The 27,920-nt window shown below is 33.6% G+C and overlaps 1 protein-coding gene across 1 annotated transcript in view; it reads left to right on the top strand.

The window, feature by feature from the left end:
• MAP3K5 (mitogen-activated protein kinase kinase kinase 5) overlaps nucleotides 1–27,920 on the top strand; it is a 264,898-nt gene that overhangs the window by 153,307 nt on the left and 83,671 nt on the right. Inside the window, exons 9-11 of the mRNA XM_051997832.1 lie at nucleotides 3,613–3,772; nucleotides 6,179–6,332; nucleotides 17,971–18,078. Of these exons, the coding sequence (XP_051853792.1) occupies nucleotides 3,613–3,772; nucleotides 6,179–6,332; nucleotides 17,971–18,078 (422 nt within the window). The remainder of the gene's footprint in view (nucleotides 1–3,612; nucleotides 3,773–6,178; nucleotides 6,333–17,970; nucleotides 18,079–27,920) is intronic.

The raw sequence follows: 27,920 nt of genomic DNA, 5'->3' as shown, positions 1-27,920 counted from the left end.
TTGAGAAAGGGAAGCCTCTTCTAGCCAGCATTTACATAATGCTTTAAGGTTTGCAAAAAGCTGTATGTTTTATCTCATTTGATCCAGTTGGGATAAGTGCTATTGTTATAATACCCATTTTACAGAGGAGTGTATAATGCTGAAACTGAGAAGTTAAGTGATTTGCCTCGAGTCCCACAGTTAAGAAAATCTCTAAGGAACTCAGAACTTTTTTTGATATTGGAAGCAGCTAGGTAGCTAAGTGGATAATGGAACACTTAACCCTTTTTGCCTTAATCCACTGGAGAAGAAAGGGGCAAACATTAGTTTGCCAACCCTCTTCCTTACCTCCAAATCTCCCCCCAACCAAAAACAGAAATCATGTCTAGTATTTGGATGCTATGGTCCACAGGGTCATGCAGTATCCACCATGATTGAGCAATAATCTTTTGATATCAAGTCCAGCCTTCTACTATATACTACAACACCTAGTTGCCTCATATCACTGAGATATAATGGAGGAAAATTATGGAAAGATGGATCTTATTCCCTTTGGGTAGTGATTCATTCTGTTATATTAGGGACCCATATTTGCACAATTCTGAAGTATTTTCTATTATAAAGGTTAAATTGTCTAGCTATACTGAGATCACTGTTTATCCATTTTTGCCTTCTTAAGTTAGAAACATTACTTTTCTGGTGGGTGTTGCAGTTTCTAGAGGAGGAAGAGGGAATAACCTGCCTACAGGCCCTCTAAGACCTGTGAAATCATTTGTTAAGGTAACCACAGGCAATTATGAACTGAAAACTAGATACAAAAATCTCCCACTGTTTGAGTTCTATAAGTTGATAATTTTGTATGGCCTGTGAATTATGTTATAAATATTCAAATGGTCCTTGGCAGAAAAAAGGTTCCCCACCCTTGTCTCCAGGAACTATTATTATGGAAGTATAAACATTATGAGCTGTTTTTTTCTGAAAAGTAAATCCCCTGATTCTTGATAAAATGCTAAATTATGTAATTGATTTCTGCTTTGGTATTTGAACTAGAGAATACATTTTTTAACCTCTTTTCCATCCAAAGAAAAATGTATGGTTAGCTTTAGATAACTGCTATGTGAGTGACAAATTGCTAATATGCAAAGCATTAAAATTTCAGAGAAAATCTTTGAAGGTAAAATGGGCTTGGTAAATAGTAAGATACTTTAAAGAAATTGTCCAATCTGGGAGAAAAAAAAATGTGATGAAACACTTGTCAGGGAAAGATTGCAAGGATTTCCCATTCTATAGGACATGAGTTTCAGTTTTATTAATGAACTTATTAATTAGCAAAGGAAACACAGAACTGCAAAAACAAAAACACTCCCCCAAAAAAAAAAAAACAAAAAAAAAACTTCTTGCACTTTTAAGAAGCCTAAAAACTTGGCAACTAGAGTGTAGGGGAATGAAAATTAGAGTAGATGGAAATCAGACTCTGAATGCTCTTTTTTTGTCGTACATTCTTTGATATGTCAGTTTATTTAAAAGGGTCACAAACACTCAAACCCTTCACAGACAGATTATTACTTTCAGTTACAGAAAAAGACAGCTGAATTTCTGCTTGCATGTTTAGTAATAACTGATAATGATTGAATGTTTGAAAGTAGAGTTACTGCAAAGGTGTCATTTTCCTACTGATTATGGATTATGACAAGCTTGAAAAAGCCAATCACCATTATGAAGTTGGAGGCAAATGTGTTTCATATATCTTTCTAAAGTAAAAAAGATATTTTTTGTTTTATTTTCTAAGAACTGTAGTAATTATGCCTAAAGAAAATGTTTTTTTTAAGTTTGATTTAAAATCTCTGCCTTTAAATGTAAATACACTGCATTAAAATATAACTAGAACAAGACTATTAATCTCAATAAAATTTCATTAATTTGTCATCTATTCTTTCAGATATGTTTTCTTCTTGCTGGGCTGAGTTAAATTTTATGTTTGCTAGGATTATCATTCAGGGAAAAATAGGATGTCGGTTAATCCATTCAATAAGTGCCCACTATGTGCCAGGCACTGGAGACATCAGACACACAAAAAAAGGCCCTCCCCCAAAAAAGATATTTATAGATTAGTGGAAGACTATGTACAAACAAGGAATATATAGGATAAAATTTGAGATAATTAAGACAGGAAAGCTACAACAAAAAGAAAAAATTAGGAATGGCTTCTTGTGGAAGGTGAGTCATTTGCAACAAGCAAGAAGATAGAGATAAGGAAAGAGAAATCAATGAAAATACCTGGAACAGAGAAAATGGAGTTTCAAGGAAACCAAGTCTCATTAAATCACAACATATGTTTTAAGATAAAGGAATAAGAAGAGTGGAATGAAAAGGGGATGGGGGAAGTTATGAAAGAAGTCATGAAGTTTGAATACCAAACAAAAGTGTCATCCTATTTGATCTTGAAGGTCAAATGTATAGATAGCTTTAGGTAACTGCTAGTGTGAATGAGGGATTGCTAATACACAAAGCATTCAAATTTCAGAGAGAATCCTTGAAGGTAAAATAGGTTTGGTAAATAGTAAGATGCTTTTAAGAAATTGTCCAGTCAATCTGAAAAGATGGTGATAAATAACTCACTTTGATATCTGAGTGCAAGAGGGATTGGAACAGGGAAGGACCTGAGGCAGAGAGACCAAGCAATAAAATATTACAATACTCCAAGTGTAAGATCACGAGGTCTTGCACTGTGATGGTAGCCACATTAGAAGAGAGAAGGGAGCCATATATGAAAGCCTAGAGTCAAAATCTGTCTTAAAATATGTCTTTGGACACATCCTATCTCTGTATTTCTGGGCAAGTCATTTATTCTTCATTTTCCTCAGTTTCCTTATATGTAAAATGAAGATGACATTAAGAACCAAACTCTCAGGGATATTATGAGGATCAAATGAGATAATATTTGTAAAGCACTTAGCACAGTACCTGACATATAGTAGTATAAATGCTGGCTATTATAATTATGTCCAAATTGACAGGACTAGGCAAGAGACTTCATCTGAAAGAAGAGAAAAGACTAAGCACACAAATAGTAAACGCTTATGTGTGTGTGTGTATGTGTGTATGTATGTGTGTGTATATATGTATATGTATGTATGTGTGTATACACACATATACATGTACCTGGCACATAGTAAGTGCTTAATAAATATTACATAATGACATGTATACATATATATATCCCAAGAATATGCTTTTTGAGGATTTTACTGTATTGAGGGCTTATTATATGATGTGACTGTGTTTGTTGTATATTATACTTTGGCATGCTTGGCTAGTCCTCTTTTGTGCACCTAAAATTTTCTGAGGGCCTCTTTCTTCATCCAGATGAAAGATTTATGTAACTGTATTTGCTGAAATTGTTCAGGAGTTGAATAACCCTGGTTTTCAAGAATATACAGAATTCAGTTTATTGTCACAAAATTAGAAGTCTGTCAGTAATTGAAGAATTATCAGATGTTTGCATAAATGAAGACAAAACTTTGACATTTTTTGTTTCTGTTAGGATCAAGAGCTAAATTATACTTTAACAAATTCTTATTTTGTGCATCAGGTATACATTTGTTAAAATCTGCATTCTTTTTATTTTCTTAGGAGTGAAACTAAGTAGTCTGCTTGGAAAAAAGGGAAACCTGGAAAAACTCCAGAGCTACTGGGAAGTTGGATTTTTCCTTGGTGCCAGCGTACTTGCTAATGATCACTTGAGAGTGATACAAGCTTCTGAAAAGCTTTTTAAACTGAAGACACCTGCATGGTAATCTTTACTAAGTTAATGTTCTTATATGCAACTATTTTCTTCTACACAAACCATTCTAGACCATGTGCTGCTGTATCATGTTTATTCATAGGGCTGATTTGTAATTGGAGAATGTGTGTGTGTGTGTGTGTGTGTGTGTGTGTGTGTGTGTGTGTGTGTTTAATGGAATAAATGGTGACTAGAGAGAAGTTATGATGATTATAAGAAAAATAAATATTGAGCAATACAGTTTAGGTCTTCTTCAGACCCAAGTGAATTAGGCATTTATGTCACATTTTTAAAACCACTAACAGCAAGTCTGTTAGTCCTAAGCACATGAATGATTATAGAGCTCTTCCAATTGCCAATTTAATGAAATAAACACAAAGATGGAGAAAACTACAGTTTGCTTATAAGCTTTCCAACTCAGTCTCCATGGCTTTTTTTTTTCAATATATTCCTTTATTTTTCTAGAGAATTTACTCTCAGTTATGAAATTTTCATTGCTTATTTTTGGTTAGCCTCCATTATATTTTGAGTGACATATTTTTATATTATGTTTATATTATCTTCCCTGCCTTACTAAAGAAGTGTTCAAATCCCACTTTCTACTCAAGGTCTTACCTATCTTTCCCAAACCCACTCTGCCACCTTCCAGCTTCTAAAGCTTTCCCTTCCCAGATTACATTTTTCTACGCTCTATCTATTGAATTGTAAGCTTCTTGAGTACAAGGATTGCTTTAGCCTTTTTTGTTTCCCCTGTACTTATCACAGTACTTGGCACATAGTAAGTGCTTAATAAATTGGTTGATTATAGTTCATTCATGTATTTGTGTGTGTGTGTGTGTGTATTTATGTTTATTCATAGGACTGACTTGTAGTTTGTGAGTGTGTATGTGTGTTTAATGGAATAAATGGAAACTCTAAAAAAAAAGCTATGATGGCTATAAAAAAAATTAATAAATAAATATATTTATAAATACAAATATATATATGAGCTATAATCAATCAATTTAATTTATCAATTAAATTATGCTTTGGACTGATTTTATTTGTATAATATATATATATATCTCCTGTGTAGATGAGAAATATAACCATCCATTTGTTGTTGTTTTTTTTAAACGAAATTAGGTTTCATTATTCATGTTGTAATTTTTTTAAAAATTATTAGGACATAGTGGGACTATAGGTAGGGAAGATTACTATCCTCACCTCCCATCCCAACTTCCCCAATCCATATTTAAATTCTCATTTCCAAAACCCTACTCATTTCAGCCATTTCTGGCAGGTAATTGCCACTCAGATCATTTGAATTAAAGATTTCATCTCAAAGAGAGAAAACAGCAAGATGGAAAAAAAAAATCCACATATATTCCAACACAGATGTTGCTGCCTCAAGGCTACCTACAGGGCTCCTGGCAGGCAGAACATTTTTTGACAGTAATGTTTTGGGGCCTCAGGTTCCAGGATCTCCTATGTTAGATTTATAAGAATATCCACGTTTTGCAGATATCACTCTGCAGCCTGGAATTCTATTTATCTGAAGTGAATCGAATTTCAGAACAGTTTAGGATAGTTTGGGACAGTTTTTTCTTGTGATAATAGCTCACACGTCGGTAGCATTTTTTCAGTTTTATAAAGTATTTGGGTTTTTCTTATGAGGTATAAATGAAAAAAAAGCTGGAGTTCACTGAAGCCAGGTGGCTGCCTAGTAACAGACAGGCACTATCAGAGCCAGATTTCAGTCTTTAAGCTCACCCTTGTTTTCCTTACACCAACCTGCACCACACATGCTACTTTATAGTATGTGTTGATTAGTAATAATATGAGATAGTATAGAAACTTCCCTCACCAGTGAATAGACACTGACCCTGGATTCTGGAGGATCTGAGCTCAAACAGTGTTACCCTGGGCATATCACTTAACTTGTGTTTGCCCCAATTTCTTCAAGTGAATAATGATAGCACCTACTTCCTAGGGTTGTTGTGAATGAGAGGAGGTAATATTTGTTTAATTAAAAAAAAAACAGCACAGTGCCTGGAACATAGTAGGTACAATGTAAATACTTAATCTCTTCCTTTATAGTCAGTCTTTAATAATTTCTGAATTAATTTTCCCATCTAGCCACTTGGGTCTCTTGCCACCTCCCTTTTCTTCCCCTATATGTATGGTTGGATAATTCACTACTATTGGAAAAGACTGGTATCACTGAATTTATGAAAAACTAGGATTATAGATAGTCATAAATTAATTTATTTAGTATTTAATTCTGTGTACATATCTCATTTTTCCCCAGTAGGCCTTAAGGACAAGGACTGTTTAATTTTTGTTTTTGTGTCCCAAGCATCTAGTAGAGCTTCTGGAACATAGTAGGTTTTTGATAATTGCTGATTGAATCGATTTGAATTTTCTGACTTGTAGGTACCTCAAATCTATTGTAGAAACCATTTTGATATATAAGCATTTTATGAAACTGACTACAGAACCACATGGAGCCAAGCAAGAGCTTGTGGATTTCTGGATGGATTTCCTGGTTGAAGCCACAAAGACAGATGTGACTGTAGTTAGGTTTCCGGTAAGTATGCTTCATGCAACTTGATTCATTGCTTCTGGTTGATTTCCTTTAAAAAAAAATAAAAACTAAAAGAACTCATTTGGTGTAGCTGAATTACTACTGATTTTCTGATTTTTGTATCTTGTAACATTTATATATTTGTATTAACTGATAAACTTTTGCTTCTGTTTCTTGAAATTAAGATTTGGTGAATAGAAAGAATCAAATGAAAACGCAGTTTAAAATTTTTCTTTTGTGTGGCTTCTTCTGGTAGTGAGGGGAAGAGAAAGAAATTTGAGTGAGCGACCAACAATGGGAGTTTATAATTTACTATAAGCTATAATGCCAGCCAATACAAATATTAATTCTTGCCTTATCCCAGTTTGTACATGCCTGGATTTTAAAAGAAACCATATAGGGGAAGTGGATGGGGCACCAAGTTAAGAGGAATGAAAAATTCAAATCTTGCCTTGGGCACTTGATCGTATCTTTGTTATCCTGGGCAAGTCACTTAACCCAAATTGCCTCACAAATAAATAAATAAAGCTAATTTCTCCTAGGCTCTTAGTTGTTTTTATAAAATGTTCTAAGAATTCAACACTGCATGTTGATGAGAGTTCCATGAAGTTAGGAATGATAACAATGTGACCTTTCTCCCCATTTCAGTGAGAGAGAGCTGACATTCTCCCTAACCCCAGTCTGAAGAGTATATGATGAGCTCACTTAGCTAGCTTGGGCTCCTAGCCTGACAACAGTTCTGGGAATCCTTTAGAAAGCCATCTATCGTTGCCATTGCAAAATAATTCAAATCTGATTGCTGGCTGTTTAGGATATGGACTAGTTCTGATGACCACATCTCTGAAATAGTTCCTTAAAATATGTATGACTTTCAAAAGAACCAATCTTTTTACATTCTATAGAGAGCCATGGTAAATTATCAGTGAGTTCCTCACGGCAAATAGTGGCTTGCAAATTTCTATTAGCCTTGCTAGAATAAATTAATTATTGACATTAGCCTCTCTGTTTATTGTTATCTCCAGATTCAGCCTTTAACTCAACAGACTCTTGAAGGAAAAAACATACAAGCTAAAAAAGAAATTTAATTGCCTCTCTTACCCTAGAGAAGATGCAAACTAGGAAAAGTCCCAGCTTCCAGATTGAGAAAAGCTTGCATTAGGCTGGGGCTGAATATTAGTCTGAGAGGCAGCATGCTAGGTGCAAGTGGGAATGGGTAAGGACATGGATTAAGCCTCAGGCAGAGCTCCAAGTAGTTGATATGTTGAATTGACTGCAAAGATGGATTTCTCAGAAATTGTTACACATGTCAGTAAAATGTTATCAATTCTGTTTAGTTGTGAAGCAGGTCAGTAAGAATTCTTCTGAATTTTAGAGTATCTCAAAAAAAAGTAAATGCAATTTGAGATCTTTCTGGTAAAGTACCTATTATAAAACATACTTATGAAGAAAGGGAAAGAAAAGATAAGAGTCCTCAGCACAATATAGCTATAGTCGGAATTAGAAAGGTAGAGAGTAAGTTGTCTCTCTAGAGAGAATACAGTACAGTGAAACTGTCAATGAAGAAGAAAATACTATTGTCAAAGTACTCGGAAACTTTTTGACCAAACTAATGCTCTCATATTGAGAAAGGAAGAGCAATGCAAATAGGGAAGATAAGAAAAATAATTGACATCAATAGAGTACTTTATGATTGACAGAGAGGGCAGGGGGAGCATTAATCAAGCTCTTACTATTTCCTGGGCATCATACTAAAAATGCAATTACATTAAAAGAGCAAACTAGACATTTTCTGCCCAGGAAGGGCTTTATAGTCTAATTAAGAGGGAAAGATAATACATAAATGGGAATGCTGGGAAGGAGGTTGGAATGAAGAGGGGAGGGACAGAAGTGCATGAACGGGAAAGAGAGCCAACAGTGGAATCCTTGTTTTTAGTTGGGATAGAGATGGTCAGAGAATGGAGCCATATTAAGGAGAATACAATAAGTGGTCTGGTGGCTGTTTCCAGCAAGATGAGGCAAAAAACTCACCTTTCAGAGTCAGGAGGAGCTAAGAAGGATGGGATAGTGAGAAAGCAGATTTGTAAAACTCTGAAATTGTGAAGAAAGCCAGAGACTGAAATTTAGGGAGGGAAAATTTGAAAGGAATCAAAGTGAAAAAAGGTCTGGGGAGAAAGAAAGCAAAGGACAGGAAGGAAATTGGAAGGTGGGTGTAAGAACTGTTGGGAGTGGCCATACAAGGGCCAAAGAGATGAGAGTTACAATTATGAGTTCTGCAGGGGAGCTGGGAACAGTCACTGCTATCAAAAATGATAAATAGATTTTACTTCCAAAAAGTAAGGAGAAGAGGGAAAATTTATAATATAGCTCAATTATCTTTCTGCCATGGCCAACTTCTCAGGCAAACCTCTCTCCTATAAAAGAAGGTAAAGGGAGGCAAAGAATGTCTCTCTTTGGTATAGATCATAAGAGAGACTGAATTGTTTCTTTTAAAATGGGAGGAAAGGTTTTAATTGCATAAACTAGGGAGAAGAAGCATCTGGAGGCAAATTATCATCATTCCTTCTGATTAAAAGCAATTTTGAAATGTGAATATTAAGATAATAAGATGGTATCTGACAGCAGGATTTTTATATTTGAACTCTTGCTTACAATATAGGAATGACAGGCTCCTTTTGAAAGATGGAGTGTACCTAACAAAATCTAGTAAAACTATACTTACCTTGAGTCTTTCAAGTCTCATCAAAAGGGCATTAAATTGAACAGGATGTGAGAAAAAGAAAATCCACTTTTCTATATTGAGGGTAAGAGAAAGCTCAGTGAAGGGATGGTATGGCTACTTGTGACAGAGAAAGCAGAGCTGGTCAATTCTTGTTCTGATTTGATTTGAAAAAGAAAAATAATCTTTGGATTTAGAGAGGGAAGAAGCAGAAGGGAACTTCTGAACAAGATAAGTAGGAAGATACTGGAAGACTACTAGGTTTTCCCATAATGATTTTTTTTTAATTATATCTTTTTATTTACAAAACATATGCATGGGTAATTTTTTCAACATTGATCCTTATGAAAACTTCCTCTAAATTTTCCCCTCCTTCCCCCACCCTCTCCCCTAGATGGCAGGTAGTCCAATACAAGTTAAATACGTTAAATTATATGTTAAATAAAACATATGTATACATATTTATACATTTATCTTGCTGCACAAGAAAAATTGGATCTAGAAAGAAAACTGAGAAGGAAAACAAAAATGTAAGCAAACAATAATAAAAAGAGTGAAAATGCTATCCCATAATGAGTTTAAAAAATAAATAAAGAACAAAACAAAACTAGTAGATACTATTACTTAACTGTTATCTTTGATCTTTGAAAGATCAAAGACAATAGGACAAGATCCCAGGACTAGAAAAGATTAAAAAAAAAAACCTTAATTTTTCAAAAAAGGGAAGAGAAAAGACTCAATTAACTCCAGGCCAACATTCTTGGCATTGCTTATTGGGGAAATCATAGGGCAGATTCTTGAAGGGATTCACAGTAAACATCTCAAGAAAGGTAATACGTAGCTGTTATTTATCAGGAACAGGTCATGTCAGCTTAATCTTATTTTTCTCTTATGATACTGTTTTGACAAAATTTTTCATGTTATGTTTTATTCCCCATTAAACTGGGAACAGAGACTGTTTTTTTGTTTTTGTTTTTGTTTTTGCCTTTGTATTCCTAGACATTCCTTAGCACATAATAGTTTTTTAATAAATAAATAGTTTACTAATGGAAAAAAATTTTCATGTTATTTTTATGTAGAACATGGAAAGATGTATGTTTGAAGGAAATCTTATTAGGGAATCAGAATGGCTTGGGCAAGAACCAAAGAGTAATGGTCTGATGCCATCTTGAGAAGAAGGCTCCAGTGGAGTATGCTGCTGATCTGTGCTTGGCTCTGTGCCACTTAGCATTTTTATTTTATTTTTATTCTGAACTTAACAAATATCAAAAAAATTAGTATATTCATATTTCATAGAATAAGAACGAGATTATACATGAAATTGCAAGTCTCCATTATATAAAGCTTGGTTTTCTTTTTTGAGTATTTAAAGAATTCAATATGTAACCTTAAAAGCATCTGGTTTATCATTATTTTTTTTTTGCCAATTTTCCTGTTTTTTTTTCCTCCCTAGGGGTAAGAAGGAAATTATCCCCAGATTTTCCTTAGTTACAGATCTGGCAATGTTACTCCTTGCTCAGTAAAATCCAGTAGTTTCCTCACCTCTAAGATAATACATAAAACACTTTATTTAGCTTTTAAAATACTTTTACAACCTGGGTTCAATCCATCTTTCCAGTTTTAGTATATATTACTTTCTGCACCCTGCACTCCATAACTTAGACAAATTGGCCATTTTCTATTCTTCACACAGGGTACTCCATCTCCTCTATGTCTTTCCACTAACTATCTCTGTATTGGTATGAACTTCTTCATCTCCATCTCACCTCTTCCTTCAAAATACAGTTCACCATGTATGAGAATCCTTTTCTGATTCCCCCAGCTGTTAGTTCACTCCTTTTTGAACTACTTTGTATTTATTTATACTTATTCTTTATTAATTTTTTTGTATTTATATATGTACTTATATATCCTCATTAGAACATAAACTCCTTATATGCTCAAGAAATTGTTTCATTATTTGAACCCCCCAGAACTTAGTTTAAGTTAAGTATGTATACACACACACATACACACACACACACACACACACACACACACACACACACACACATATATAGGTACTTATATACATATAGGTACATATATATATATATATATATATATATATATAATGCATGCTTATCAATTAAGTTATTTCATTGAACTGGGAGGTTTTCAGGTAAGCTCCCTCCATCCAATCTATGGAAGAATCAGCTGAGACATGGGATGGAGCCCTCTTCAGAAAAAGAGCTCAGAAAAACTTGAATGCATTCTACATATTCCTGTCTAAATATCTGAAAATTGAACTATCCTTTATCCTTATTTCTTCAGTTAAAGTAATCATCATCCCACTTAGTCTTTTTCTTCCCCCCTGCTGAAGCACTATATTGATGTGGTTCAAATTACTTGTTGTTTTTTTTTTTTAAACTTTTGAGCAAAGAGATAACTAAGATGTCAAGAATCAGCTGTATTCCATGACCTGATTTTTTTCCTTAGGACTTAATTCAGTGGCTCCTTGTTCTATATCTTCCCACATTACCAACTTGTGGGGAAATTAGTTGCACTAAGCTTATATAGTATCATAGTGACCATGAAGTGACTGAGTTGCACTACATATGACAGCTCCTATTTCTGGTGAGGAGAAAGAACAAGTGTTTATCACAAGACTTTTTGACTTGTGAAGACATGACTCCAAAGATTTTTGGATGTGTGTTAACTACTCTAAGGCCAACCTCTCCTGTGGTTAGTATAGGAGCACTGCCTGGCCAACATTTTTGAGGACTACAGATAGGAGAAAAGTAGTGATGATTGAATTGTCTTCAGAATAAAGCAGACTAATGACTAATGTTGAAAAGCACTAAACACTTTGATTTCCAATCATCTCGCTGCCATATTCTCAGTCATTCTGCTGAAAATGAGGTGCACAAGGCAAAACTGCTCTTAGTAATAAGTGTAATTAGGATGGATTCCTGATAAGTTCAGGTTTTATGTTTTTACTTTCTCAGTTCTCAATTCTCTTTTTCTTTCCTCCTTCAAAAAGTAGTATCTTGGGCTAATTTAGTGATGTTACCTTTGCTAAAGAAAATCTGTTTACTCTAAAAAACAATTCTTTTATGTATGTTTTCCCCAGTGTGCCTTTGCTCCACTGAAAATCAACTTTTACCTTTTCCTTCCCCTATTTCAGGAATATCAAATTAGTGGTAAACTTAGATTGACCCATAATCTAAAATCAGAAATCAGTTAACAAGCAAAATCTGTATAATGTACTCAAGATGGTTCTGCTTGGTTTTGCAGGTATATACATGTCCTCCTTTATTTTGTTTTTTTTTTTTCTCTCTCAACTGTTGGGTGGCTTATATAATATACTTCTTGTCATTTCAAATATTGTACAAAGGGGAAAAGCATTAGATAGTAATAGTTTGGTCAGGTAGGCATTAAATACTTATTAAGTACCTATTATGTGCCAGACACTGTGCTAAGTTCTGAAGATACAAAAAAAAAAAAATGCAAAAGATAGTTCTTGCTCTTAAGGTTCTCACATTCCAATGGGAGAAACAACAAGTAAACAAAATGTGCAGACAAGCCATTTACAGGATAAATAGGGGGAAATTATTTATTTATTTATTTTGGGCAGTTGTGATTTTTTTTTATTTTATTTTTTAACTTTATTTTCACTTTTCTTAAAAATTAAAGCTTTTTAATTTTCAAAACATATGTATGGATGATTTTTCAACATTAACTCATGAAAAACCTTGTGTTCTAATTTTTCTCTGCCTTCCCCCCACCCCCTTTTTTATATGGGAAGTAATCCAATTTTATGTTAAATATGGTAAAAATATATATTAAAATCAATATATGCATATGTATTTATACAATTAAATTGCTGCACAAGAAAAATCAAATCCAAAAGTAAAAATGAGAAAGAAAATAAAATGCAAGCAAACGCCAATAGAAAGTGTAAAAATGCTATGCTGTGATCACTTTTCTCTATACAAGTGATCCCATTCCATCTAGACTATCCCTCCCATCACTTAGACAAAGATGGTAGGAGAAAGGGATATCCTGAAAACTTGAGGAGAAGAGAGTATTAAGGTCACCCTCTAGGAGAAGAGAGTGATCAGCAGTGTCAGAGGCATCAGAGAGTTCAGGTAGAATGAGTTTTGAGTAAAGACCATTGCATTTGACAATTAATGATAACTTTGGAGAGAGCAGTTGCAGTGCAGTGATGAAGTTGGATAATAAGTGATTAAGAAGAGAATGGGACACCCATTTTAGACAGCCTTTTCTCAAGCAATTTAGCCACAAAAGGCAGAAGAAATATAGGACAGTAGTTAATGGGGAGGAAATAATTAAGTGATGGCTTTTTTTAAGGATGGGAAAGATATGGGTATGTCTCCAGTAAAGAAACAGAGGGCAGTAAAGAAAGAGATAGTAGGTAAGGAAAGACTAAGGCTAAGCATTAGAATAGGGATGATGGAAGGGATAGTCTGGATGAAATGGGATCACTTGTACAGATAAGAGTAAGCCTTGCTTAACAATAAAGCCACCTCACCATGTGAGATAGGGATGAAAGAGATAGAGGCAGAAGGCATCTGAGTGATAAAAGATGAGAAAGAGTGAAGAAGAGGGAATTCACAGTGAATGACATTAGCTTTTTCCATAAAACATGAGATAGGGTTAATCAGCTTGGTGGGAAGAGGGGGAGCCATGAGAATCTTGAGAAAAGATAAAAAAAAAGTTTACCAGAGCTACTGTGGAGAGTGAGAAGTGAGTTGTTAAGAAAGGTATTACAAGGATTGCCCAGAACCATCAAGAGCCTAGTTGAAGTTGTATAACATAAATTTGCAATGGACCCAATCAAAATGATTATTTGATTTTTCTCCACCATTGTTCAGCAACACATATGGTAGTGGGAATCATCCAAAGTAGAACCTTATTAGGGCACAATTGGGAATATAATAACTGCAATCTTACTATTTCAATCCAAAAACAAACAAGCAAGTAAATAAATGGCAGGAAAATATCTAACTTGGGCTTTACCTACTAGCAATATTTGAATTATTAATGATAGTAGCATTTGTGTTGAGAAAATCTCTATGGCACTGAGAAGAGTTGTTTAAATCATCTATCGTGTAAATTACAAGAATATGTTGTTTAGTCAGAGAAGTTTTTGTTATTTGAGAGGAATCAATATTCTATTCTTTGTTGTTAATTTTTCAATTCCAATTTAATTTCTTTTTTTAAATTTTAATTGCTTTTTATTTTATTTTTAATTTTTTGAATAAAACAAGCATTTCCATCACATAGAATAATAAAAAAATGAATACACATGAAACTGCAAATCTTTTATGTACAATTTGCCATTCCTTTTAAATATATAATAAATTTATCAATTTAATTTCATATGTACTATCAATTCCTTCTACCTTTTGTCCGCTGTGTGTAATTTCTGGTGGGAATTTGTACAGGAAAACTCATCCAGGAAACTTTCTCCATTGATTTAGACCAGTACCTTTTCCATTATTTAGCATTACTTGAGACACCGAAAGACCAAATGACTTAATTTGTTTATGATCCCACAGTAACATGCATCAAAGGCATTATGTGACTCTAAATTGACTTGGGCTCCAAACATGGCTTTTTATTAATTATATCAGAACACATTCCTTTTCAATGCCATATATTACTGAATACTTCTAATATTATATCACTTTAGAGTAATGAGTATTTTTAGTTATGAATAAATGCCATGCAACATTTCTGTTTGAGGAAATGACATTTGGATAGTATATGCATTTTACCTGAGTTTCATTCCCAGGAAGTGGGAAAGAAATAATAGATCTTTGAATTCCAAAACTTTGTTAGAGAAATATCAATTTGCTTCTAGCATCTCATTGTTCATCTATCCATTTTAACTGTTTTATTAATAAATCTTATTGGTAGGGTATTAATACAAGTTCTTAGGTGGCACAGTAGACTATTGGGCAGGGAGATAGGAAGACCTTTCAAATCTAACTTTAGATACTTAACTCTATGACCTTGGGTAAGCCATATAATATCAATCTGCCTCAGTTTCCTCAACTGTAAAATAGCACCTTTCTCATTAGATTGTAAGGATCAAATGAGATAATGTCTGTACTGGAAATAGTAGATGCTTAATAAATGCTTGTTACTTTCCCTTGTACTGTAGTAATCCTTAAAATAAACAATATCCTGTGTTTGTGGTTTATGGTTAGGAATAGTTTTTATAGACCATATCTTTGTATATTCAGGCTTTTTTCTCTTATTCTGTACTCTTAGACCACAATGACTCATAAATTTGGATCCCCTTGTTGCCATGTCCCAAAGCCATGTGAAGGTTCTTTCCCTCCCACTTTTTATTTAAAAGAATCCTTTAGATACACTATCAATTCTAAGAAATAATGTGTTCAAAGTACTTCTTTGAATTTGAACAGAAAAGTGGGAAATAACTATTCCAATTTCCCCTGTGCCTTATGTAGACCCATCTTTTTTTTTTTTTTTTAAACTGTCAGTCGTGATCACTAGGTCTTTGCATGAAAGCTAGATCTTATCAACTCTATGAATCATATGGACACGTAGATGGTGTTTTGAAATAAGATCTGTGTCGCAGACAGTGTCTCAAATACCTTCAAAGTGTGAGGTACCAGCCAGAAGGAAACAGACCATCTAAACTCCCATTCAGAATCCAAAATAAAATATGTCATAGCCATCCTCCTGAATAGACTAAATATATCATCTCTGAAGATGCCAGTTTGCTCCTAAAGACAGAAGTCTCTGGAAAGTAAATGTGGTTTTTCATGTCACCATAGCTAAATATATATGTATAAAATATATATATATATGTATGTATATATATATAAACTCCCACTAATAATAACAAATTGTTTTTGTTTCTAATACCATTTAGATTTAGCAAAACCACATATCTACATTTGTATGGTAAGGTTCATGAGATCAGGAACTCCTAAAATAAATGACTAATTTTTTACAGAGTATTTTTTTTGTGAGGTATAGATAATTTCTCATTTTGTCTGTTTTCTATCATTTCTACCTTTTTCTTTTTCTTTTTTTGCCACTAACCCTAAATTCGCCACATTTCACAGCACTTCTAAATATTGTTGATCCTTTACATTTTAAAAATTTGTCCCATGTTTTTATAAAAATGTCATTAAAATATTTGGCTTCTGGGTATGGCTAGAAAAAACATGCAAATGGTAGTGTTTTTTTTTTTCCCAAATCTTACTTTAATGAAAATTTATTATCAAATAGACAATAAGCATTTTATTAAGTACTTACTATGTGCCAGGAACTATGCTAAACATTGGGAATGCAAATAAAACAAAAAAGAAGTCCCTTTCCTTAAGGAGCTTAAAGGGAAGATGGGGACAAAGTTCCCATTCAGGGAAATGGTGGTAAAGTCAAGAGAGTAAAAAGTACAGCTAGGTGGGAAATGTTACATGGCTGTCCTGGTGCTGTTTTCCTAATAGAGGCACTTTTAGAAACTTCACCCATGGGAAAAGGGGGCCAGCATGACAGAAGGAAGTTTCAAGGTGAGAGGTGAGGTGAGTCCTGGTAGTCAAATACAGATTGAGTTATCACTGAGATTTATAATAGTTGTGTAGTTCTATAATGATAAATGATACTGGCAAAAAAGCAAACCATTATTTACATGACACTTTAAAATTTATCAAATACTTCATATATATTAATTCATTTGATAAAATATAAAATGGAGGGTTTTTTAGGTTGCAGTAATCAAGTTTTTAAAATGATTTGTACTGAAACAGTGAGTCCCTGAAATATCATTGAATTTTAGCCTCCTCGATCATTATACACTTCGACAACGATATTGTATGAGGATGTATTCTGATGGAAGTGGATTTCTATGACACAGAGACCTAACTGAGTTCCAATGGATAAATGTTGGACAGAAACAGCTACACCCAAAGAAGGAACACTGGGAAACGAATGTGAACTATTTGCATTTTTGATTTTCTTCCCGAGTTATTTTTACCTTCTGAATCCAATTCTCCCTGTGCAACAGGAGAACTGTTTGGTTCTGCAAATATGTATTATATCTAGGATATACTGCAACATATTTAACATATGTTGCCATCTTGGGGGGGGTGGAGGGAGGAAGGGGAAAAAACGAAACATAAGCGAGTGCAAGGGATAATGTTGTAAAAAAATTACCCTGGCATGGATTCTGTCAATACAAAGTTATTATTAAATAAAATAAAATTAAAAAAATTTTTTTAGCCTCCTCAATATTTTATATAGAAAGAGATGATATGGAAAAATCAATAGAAAATGGCCTTAGAATCAGAAAAATTTACAATTTTGTCTCTTTTGTATCATGTGGGTTCATTTCTTGCCTCTGATACTTATATACTATATGTGTGATTGACAAATCACTTAAGCCCTCAGTTCTCTAGGAAATTATCTAAGATTGTAAATTACAAAGGGAATTTTTGTAATAAGAATTGCATTGATGAAATCTCAGGTCCAGGGCAAATTGATACATTTAGACATATATGTATAAGTGTGTATTCATATACATGTAAGTAACAATAATAATAGCTGTTAACATTTATACGTTGCTTATGATGTGCTAGGCAATGTGTGTTAAATGCTTTACAATTATTACAGTTATTACCTTCAACAAATCCATTGATATAGAGTCTATTCATATGTGTAGCATACATATTTTGGTGTCTTATAATGGTCTTCTTGCCCATTTCTAGTTTTGTTTTTATTTCCCAAATTTAAAATAAAATAATTTTGTAAAAAAAAAAAAAAAACAACAACTAATGTATATATATTTTGATGTACTTATATTTTTGTCATTATATATAACTTTCATCTGGCATGATTCTCAATAAGCCACTAAAAGTATTAATTTCTTTGTCTTATGTTTACAAGGTTTTAATATTAGAACCAACAAAAATCTACCAACCTTCCTATTTGTCTATCAACAATGAAGCTGATGAAAAAACGATATCTATCTGGCATGTGCTTCCTGATGACAAGGTAAATGACTCCATTTAATAGAATTGGACTATTAGTTGTGAAGTTTGTTTTATGGAACAATTGAGTTCCTATAACATTTAAGTATAACCAAAAGAAAATCCTGTTCATAGCTGATAAAAATGTGCTTGAGGCTCAGTTTATTTTGGCATAATCAACTAGGGTACAACCAACATTCAGTATTTTGGGATTTTGATTTGCATTTATCAAACTATAGACAAAATGTATTTGTTTTGGGTTTTTTTTTAAAGTAGAATTGTACAAAATGGTCATATAATTGTAACATTTTCCTTTACTCCTTCTGTGATGCTATGTGAACTCATGTCTTAGATTTAAAGTGTTTCCAAAGAGGCCTTTTCTAAAGTACTTTTGTCTTACCTTAGGGAATATTATTCTGCATAAAGCCAACTTAAGTCTATCCTTTGGGGTCTTGCAGCCCTTTTTTTCAATATACTCAGTAGAACAGAGACCTCAGAACACTATAGAGATAGTTAATACATTGTGACCATTGGCCCATATAGATACTAAAAACAACCATATTATAGCTTCCTATTTAGTTCAGGGAAAATTCTAAATTCATAGAATTAGGGCTCACCTGAGAGGTGATATTGTCCAATATCCAAATTGTCAATTTAATGTTGAATAAGGAGACTGAGATTTAGAGATACTTGCCCAATGTGACCCAGGTAGTAAGTATCCAATCTTGAATCTAATTCCTTCATTTCACAGATAAAAACATTTAGGCCCAAGGGACTGAAACATTACTCAGTCAAGTAATTGTTGTGGTTGTTCAATCACTTCACTAGGATTCAACTCTTAAGGAAACCTCATTGGGTTTTTTTTTTTTGGCAAAAATCCTAGAGATGTTTGCCATTCCTTCTGCAGTTCATTTGACAGATGGGGAAACAGCTAATTAACGTTTCAGGCCATATTTGAACCCAAGAAGATGTGTCATTCTGACTCCAGGTTTGGTACTCTATCTAGTGTGTCACCCACTAGCTGCCAGAGCTAGAACTAGCATTAAAGAGTCCCACTGTTCTTTTCATTTTTCTGGGCTTGCTTGCTTTTATTGAGTGAGTATTTTCTATACATAAGGCACTATGGTAGGTCTTTCATAACTATTGAGATGATTAAAAAACAGTTCCCTTGCCTGCCCGCAGAGAGCTTTAGATGCTTATTTTATTTTATTTTCCAGTTTTCTCAGTAATTTCTTTTTTAAAAAATAGCTTTTTATTTTCAAAATATATGCATGTTTTTCAACATTTACCCTTGAAAAACCTTGTGTTGTAAATTTTTCTCCCTCCCTTTCCCCCCACCTCCTCCACCAGACAGCAAGGAATCCAATATATGTTAAACATGTGTAATTCTTCTATACATATTTCCACATTTATCATGCTGCACATGAAATATAAGATCATAAAGGGGGAAAAATGAGAAAGAAAAAAATGGCTACTTATTTTAAAGAGAGTATCAAATCAACAGACTGATTTCAGAAAAGCCACAGAGAGATTTACATGAACTGAGCTAAGTGAAGCAAGTAGAACCAAGAGAACATTGTACACAGAAACAAGGTTATGTAATGATCAACTGTGGTGGACTTGGCTCTTTTCGGCAGTGAGGTGATTCAGGCCAATTCCAATAGACTGATGATGGAGAGATCCATCCACATCCAGAGAGAAGACTATGGGGACTGAATGTGGATCGAAGTATAGTATTTTTCTTTTTTTTTTTCTTTCTCATTTTTTCCCAACACTTTTTGATCTGATTTTTCTTGTGCAGCATGATAAATATGGAAATATGTTTAGAAGAATTGCATATGTTTAACCTACTTTGGATTACTTGCTGTCTAGGGGAGGGAAGTGGGGAGAGGGAGAAAAATTTGGAACACAAGATTTTGTAAGAGTGAATGTTGAAAATTATCTTTGCATGTATTTTGAAAAATAGAAAGCTATTTAAAAAATAAAGACAGTATCAAAGATGATCTAAGAGGAGTAGCTAGATGGCACAGTGGATAGAGCACCTGCTCTGAAATCAGGAGGACCCAAATTCAAATCTGTCTCAGACACTTAATACTTCCCTAGCTATGTGACTTGGGCAAGTCACTCAACTCCACTTGTCTTGCTCTCCCTACCTCCCAAAAGATGAGGTGGAAGATTTGAAAGCATTGTGTTTTTATTTTTTCTTATCACATTAATTTTTGGAGTAAGTCATTAATCTTCATCATTATTAATTTTTGGTGGAAATCATGAGATGCCATCCAAGCCATTTCTTTGAGAAATAAAAATTAAATGCTGCACTGGAATACTCAATACCAACCAAAGATTTTTAGGTATCACCTCAGGATTCACTGATACCTAATTGTCAGATATTATAATGCTGCTGACAGTTCTTCTTACTGTCACAAATTCATTCCCTGTCCCCTTTTGCAACAAGTTATCTCAATCTTGCTAATACTGGGGAAAGAATCTTAATCCATATCCTTAAAAGATCTCCTAAATGTTTTTCTATGAGGGATGTTGGTGATAGCAAAGCAGTTTCATTCAGGGCATGTAACAGTGGTAACCACCCAAGGCTCAAGGGAGTGTCCATTGCATTTTCATCATTTTTGACTGATATATGGGGAAAAAAAAACTAGAAGAAAATATTCTTTGCACTAAATTTAAATTATTGAGAATAGATCTTTAGGATCTAGAAAGCTTAATTTCCAAGGGCTTTTGAAGGGAGGCAAAGGGTAAGTTTAGGTATTGTTTATGTATGTACATATTTACTTCTATGCTCCCTTCTCATTTTTACCTAATCAAATATTTCTCATAAATTAAAATTTAATCACCGTTCTCCTCGCTAATCTAATCTTTACTGATTTCTCTTTTCTCATGTCTCCTAGAGCACTTAGAAGCTCTGCCCCACAATTTAGAATGAAAATTTTCCTGAATTTATGGTTTGTTATCACTTTGTTGTGTTTGTGTTTTATGTGATTTCATAATAGGTTCCTTGAAAACAGGAGTCATATCTATACCTTCCTTTAATAATAAGTAAGGTCACTTCCAGCTCTAAATCTATGCTATTAGAAGCCTGCAGGTATTTGTTGTATATAGAAATATGCTAGACTCTGTGAGGGTTACAAAGGAGAGAGAAGACATGGCCCCTGATTTCACAAAATTTATTCTCCATGTGTAGAGAAAAGGTGTAATACATATCAAATCACAATAAGCAGTAAAATGCAATATGTGATTAAATGCTAAATTGTGCAGTAGAGGTTCCAAGTGCTCAAAAATGTTTGAAAAAAAAAAGGAAAATTTTAAGGATTGAATGAGTCAACAAAAGCATCCAAGGGCTGATGGGACATGAGCTGAGCTTTAACTGAGAGGAAATATTAATTAGGCTGTCAGGAGAAGAGAATATAAACGACTCAGCTAATGGAAGGTGTGCAAAAGCACAGAAACAGGAATGAAGTCCATGCTATAATAAGGATATTAGCCTCATGGGAGATACATAGGCAGACCTAAAATCAAGAACATCCAGTTCAAATCTAGTCTCAGACACTTGCTAGTTGTGTGTCCCTGGGTCACTCACTTAAATCTGTTTGCCTCAATTTTTTCATCTGTAAAAATGAATTGGAGAAGGAAATGGCAAAACCAAGAAAATCCTAAATAGGGTCAATGAAGAATTGGACAAGATTGTACAAAAATCTTAACAATAACAAAAGTCTGGAAGAAAGTTACATGATGAACTAGATTCTGGAATCAAGAATTCTAACCAGGAGCTTCCTGTAGTAATTCCTACTTGAGGAATATAAAAGCTTAGATTAGGATGGGGCCAATAGGAAAGGGGAAAAGAATAAATGTATTTTGAAGAAAAATTGAGCAGTCCTTGGAGACTAACTGAATTTGTGACATGGACAGAATTGTCAAAGATTTACTCCAAAGTTTTGCATTTGCATGTCTGGGAAAATCATGGTGCTATGACAGAATTCAAGAGTTTTGGAGGTTATATCATTTGGAGAAAAGACAAATTTTATTTGTGACAAGTTAGTTTTGGATTGACTAAAAGACATACACTTGGAAGTTACAAAAATCCCATCATTAGACTAAAGTAATGTATGTATATGAATGAAATAGTTATAATTTTATTTTTTAAATATTATATTACATATGTACAAGGATAGAATGTGGTATGCTATTTATAATGCACATAACTTTTTTGACTTAAAAAGACACAGTTCATCTAAGCTGTAAACAGAAAAATAGAAATGATAGACAGAAAATTGTAAGCTAAGGAGAAGAGATTTTGAGAAACTTGCATGGAAAGAGAAAAGTTATTCAAGGACACTTGGAAGCAGAAAATGGGGTGAGAGAATTTAGAGTTGAAGCAAAGCCAGGAGAATGAGAGTAGCCAGGGATAATTGGAAGGAAGTAAAGGAAAAGAAAGTAAGCCAGAGTTATTTGGAAAACGAGTATCATTTCCAGCTACTTGTGAGCATTTTTTTCATCTCTCTTGGTTGGAGATACTTTGGATTAGAATCACAACTTTTAAAATTTGGTTCTTTTATAACTAAAGAGTGTTTATGTACATATTGATTTATATATATTATGATACTCTTAAATTGTTATAATTCAGAGATATAAATAGATCTATCTTTCTATCATATATAGAAAGCTTGCCTGGGAGCTAGGAAAGCCTAGGTCCCAGTCCTGACTCTTAAAAATACTATGTAGCCCTTAACAAGTCTATTAACCGCTCATTGGTCTAGGTAAGTTTTCTAAGATTAAATTACCGTTAAATCGCTCACTTGCATCAATAGAGGAAATCTCGTTATCTCAGAGTTCCCAAATTAAGGAACTCCTAACTCCAGTCCCATTCTCTGAGACAGGCTTAGGAATTTAATCTGAATCTTATGTTTTCACCATTCTTCTTTTGTAAGGGAACTGCAAGTGCAAGTCTATAGCTGTTTCTTTCTATGCTAACCACTCTATTTGTTTCAGATGTTAAAAAATATACTTCTTGTGAATATATCTACCCTATTTCTGTCCCTTTCTTATAGTGTAAAGGCAGGAGGCCTCAACTGGCAGTCAGAAGGCCTTAGACAAGTGCTTGTCATTTAATTTGCTTTGTGACTTTAGGCAAGTTGTCTCTACCTCTTAAACCTCAGTTTCCTTATTTATAAACTAGCAAAATAATATTTGTGCTATTAATACCAACCATTAAGATGTGTGTAGAAACAGTTCTTTGGAATAGAGTGGAAAGAGCATTGAATTTTTTTCCTTAATAGTGTTTTGTTTTTCCAAATACATGTAAAAATAGTTTTCAATATTCATTTTTTAAGATTTTGTGTTCCAAATGTTTTCTCACTCCCCCCTTTCTTCCTCCTCCCTAAGACAGCAAACAATTTTATATAAGGTATATTTTAAACATTTCATTTTATAGTCATTTAAACATATTTCCTTATTTATCGTGATGTGCAAAAAAAAAACCAGACCAAAAGGGGGAAAAAAAGCATAAGAAAGAAAATGCAAAAAACCCAACAACAGACAAACAAACAATACTATGCTTTGATCCGTATTTGGTCTCCATAATTCTCTCTCTGAATATAGATGGCATTTTCTATATCAAGTTTATTAGAATTGTCTTGGATCACTATATTGCTGAGAAGTGCTAAGTCTCATATCTGATCATTACACAATCTTGCTGTTATTGGGTACAATGTTCTCCTGGTTCTGCTCAGTTCACTCAGCATCAATTCATATGTCTTTCCAGGCTTTTTTGAAATCAGTCTGCTCATCCTTTCTTATAGAACAATAGTATTCTGTTACATGTATATACCATAACTTATTCAGACATTCCCCAAGTGATGGGCATCCATTAAATTTCCACTTCCTTGCTATCACAAAAAGCTACTACAAACATTTTTTTTGCACATGTGAGTCCTTTTCCCTATTTTATGGATTCTTTGAGATGCACTGTGAAAGCTTCATAAGAACTCTCTCTCCTTGAAGGACTTTTTGGGGGCCTTTTTACTTTGGTTCCTCAAAAAACACTAAGTATAGGAGCATGCGATGGCATAGTAGATCGAATACCAGCCCTGGGTCAGGAAGACCTGATTTCAAGTCCAGCCTCAGACACTTAACGCTTATTAGCTGGGACAAGTCAACCCCAATTGCCTCTCAAATAAAAACTCTAAAACAAACAAACAAACACTAAGTAATGTGGATGGTCATTTAATTTAGAGTCAGGAGATGGGCTTGAATGTCAGTTTTGCTAGCTACTACCTTTGTGTCTGGGAGCAAATCATTTAATTCCTCTGGGCTTGTTTCCCAATTTAAAAAATGATGGGGTTGGACAGTTGAACTTTTATTGCAAAAATACCTTCTAGTTCTAAATCCTATGGACGTGTGAAAAGTATATTGTAAATCAAAGCAGAACATTCCTTTTTGAAATTTATCTGAAAATTAATTAAACCCTGAAAACTACAACTTTGATAGATTATATTAACTCATACATTAAAATCATTTCCCATTTTTTTTCTTTTTAAAGCAAAGAATTAAAAATTATCTGAGCCTTTCATACTACTTTTCTCAGAAATTTCAGTCTTTGAGATTCTCATTTGTATTTACAAAATGATTGACTCATCCATCCAGAGTTACACATAGAGTGGTCAGTGGCAAAGTCAATGGAAACCCAGATCTCCAAACATTTCTTCCTTCAGTATTTCCTTGCTGCTTATAATGAATAACTCTTTTAAATGAAATTGTGTGTCTGTCTGTGAACAAGAAACACCTTATGTCACTGTGTCACTGGGTATGTTATCTTGGTTCTGTTTATTTTGCTCTTTATTTATGAAACATCTTTCTGTGTTTCTCAGAATTCCTCTTACTTAAAATTTCTTACTGCACAATCAGATTTCATTATATACATGTCATATTTTATTTTCCCTAGCCATTTCCTAACTTATGAGCACCTACCTTATTTTTTTTTGGCTATAATATCTTTATTGCTACCTATATGCTGCTATGAATGCACTTGCATTCTTTCTCATTTGCTTGAAGATATATGAGTAAAATAGTCTCTTCACTACACACCTTTACTCAGTTCCTTTTTATGATTCTCTGGAGAAGCAGAGTAGGGGTTGGGGTGGTACAGAGAGCCCTGCACTAAGAATCCAAGATGCCCAGGTCCTAATCTCAGATTCATACTTTATGTGTTCATGGATAAAATCTAATCATCCTTCATTTTCTCTTGAAAATATGCTTAATCCTTTTAAAAAGGAAGTTGCAAATTTTCTCAAAAATGAGTGCTTGGCTGTTTTGATTTTGTAACAAGATGCATACATACATACATAAATGCATGCATATGCATATACTAGATATATACACACTCATACACATATATATGCATTGTACTTTTGCATGTGTTGTATAAATCATATTAAAATCATATATTGCAATTTGAAAGGCAGTATATATATGATAGATGGGGAGCCAGTACCAGAGCCAATAAAAACTGGGTTCAACTCTCATTTCTGACATATAACATTCCAGGTGACCTGGGGAAATCACTTAATACCTCAGTGCTGTGAGTGACTTTCCAACACTATAAATTGAAGATAATGTTCTAACTTTAATTGGGAGAATCTCAAAACTAATTCCCTTTATCACTGAAATCAGAGGAACAGCTTCTATCATTATTACAAGTTGCTATTTATGACATGATGTTATATAGCCAAGATTCTGATCATATTTATCAACTTTTACATAATGGTTGAAAAAGGGTGACAGAACACTTAATTCAGTTACCTAACCATTTATTATTGAGCACCTAGTCTTACTTTACAAAGTACTGCTGTTAAATATAAAGGCAAACCTGAATGGGAAAGTCATAAACCTCAGAATTGGAGAAAATTATTCAGTCATTTCTTTTTAAAAGTGCAATAGATATTGTGTTGCTATGGAGCAACCGTAAAACTAAATGTTGCTTTGCTTCTCCCTGAAATCCTGTGGTCAGGAATTGCAAGGATATATTTCTATTTTCAATAATATGATAATATAAAAAAAATTAAAGAACTTTAATTACAACACCAAAGAAATAGCAAAAATCACTGGAAAATATTACCACATTTTAGAATTTGCCACATGGACAAATGGAAAGAGCTTTGACTTAGGTCAGGGGTCTTGTCCCATTGCTGTTTACTGACGTTGGGGCCCTTAACCCCTTTCTGCATCAGTTTTCTCATTAGAAAAATTAGTGGGTTGAACTAGCTGATTTTATGTGTGTACACAGTATACATGTATATATAGGGTGTATGTGGAAAAAGAGAGTGACAGAGAGTCCCTTTTATGTCTGTGACTTTTATGATTCTGTGGCTTTTGAATCTCTCATGACTTATCCATCTTAGGGATGAATAAGTACTCTGCACCTATTGAGAGATTAATAAATAGCTGTAAAATTGAACTGAATGAAATGAAATTTGATTGTTTGATAGTTGAGTAAAGAAAATAGTTCTGAACCAGTGTAGACCCTCCAGGTCTTCCCTATCCATTACTTGGTCAGGAAAGCGGTCATCTGCGGCTCTGAATTTTGTTATCTAGGATAAGCTTATCTCCCTGTTTATTTTAAAATTCCTGAGTCAGGGTTATATTAGGAGTGAATTTGCTGTCACATTGTCTTTGCTACCCAGAGCATAAGCACCAACCATTTCATGGATGTGAGAATAGATTAAAAACACCAATTTACATAAATAACACTTAAAACTCTGTACATTGATTTCCCGTGACAATTCTGTGAGCAAGGCAAGTATTTTTAGCCCTATTTTACAGATCACGAACAAAGCATATATTATTATCCCCATTTTACAGATGAGGTGACTGAAGCTCAGAAAAAATTAGGTGACTTACTCTTACACTCACCCTAAGCTGAGCTTAGAATGCTGAGTTCTTGAATTCAATTTTGAACCCTCTTTCTATAGCAGTCCTACTTTCAGTGCTGTTGTCACTGTAGCTATATTTTATTATACCATATGGGAACAGTATATTTCACTGAAATGTGTGTGTGTGTGTGTGTGTGTGTGTGTTTTGTATCTCAAAAAATAATGTAAAAGCTATTTATAACAAGGAGACAATCTTGTAAATTTCACTGAGATATGTATGGATTTTGTATCTTTTAAAAAGAAATAATGTAAAGGTTTTATATTATAACAAATGTGAGCAAATATAGTAAATTTCTTTGAGGCATGAATCGATTTTGTATCCTTTTTTAAAAATTGCATATTTAGAGAGAGATCTATTTATATACCTATATAAATATATATATATTTAATATATACATGTAATCCACAAGTCTATTTTGCTTGTCTTTAAAATATAAAGTGCACACATTGATTACATTTATTTCCTAAGATTAAAACTGCATTAGAAAATTTAATTTTATATTCTTTTAATCTTTTGATATTGATTTAATTAGAGCAATGGTTGTACTCTTCTGGTTTTCACTTTGCTTTTTTGTTTTTATTTTTAAGAGATTCTATTTTAAAGGATTAAAAATGTCATTTTTGTGGACCCTGAGAAAGTACATCCTCAAAGGATGATGACTCAGTACTTCAAAACTCATTAAAGACCACATTCAAATGAGAGCTATGATTCTCAAAAGGAAAATGTCCATGCCTTTAATGTTTGGATTTCTTGTAATTTTCTAGAATAGTAGATGATTTTTTTTCCCTTCAAAAATTTTTTCCAAAAAAGTTTTATGTTACATTTTGAAAATTGAGAGTTAGAATTTTATATAGTACCTTGTCCTGGACACTTTTGAAAACTGCTCTAGTTCTTAGGCCACCAAGTAATTGTTTAGCATAACAA

The sequence above is a fragment of the Antechinus flavipes genome, chromosome 4 (genome assembly GCF_016432865.1).
Source record: "Antechinus flavipes isolate AdamAnt ecotype Samford, QLD, Australia chromosome 4, AdamAnt_v2, whole genome shotgun sequence".
NCBI lineage: Eukaryota > Metazoa > Chordata > Mammalia > Dasyuromorphia > Dasyuridae > Antechinus > Antechinus flavipes.
The sequence above is the reverse complement of the archived record's forward strand: the minus strand, read 5'-3'. Positions and strand labels throughout refer to the sequence as shown.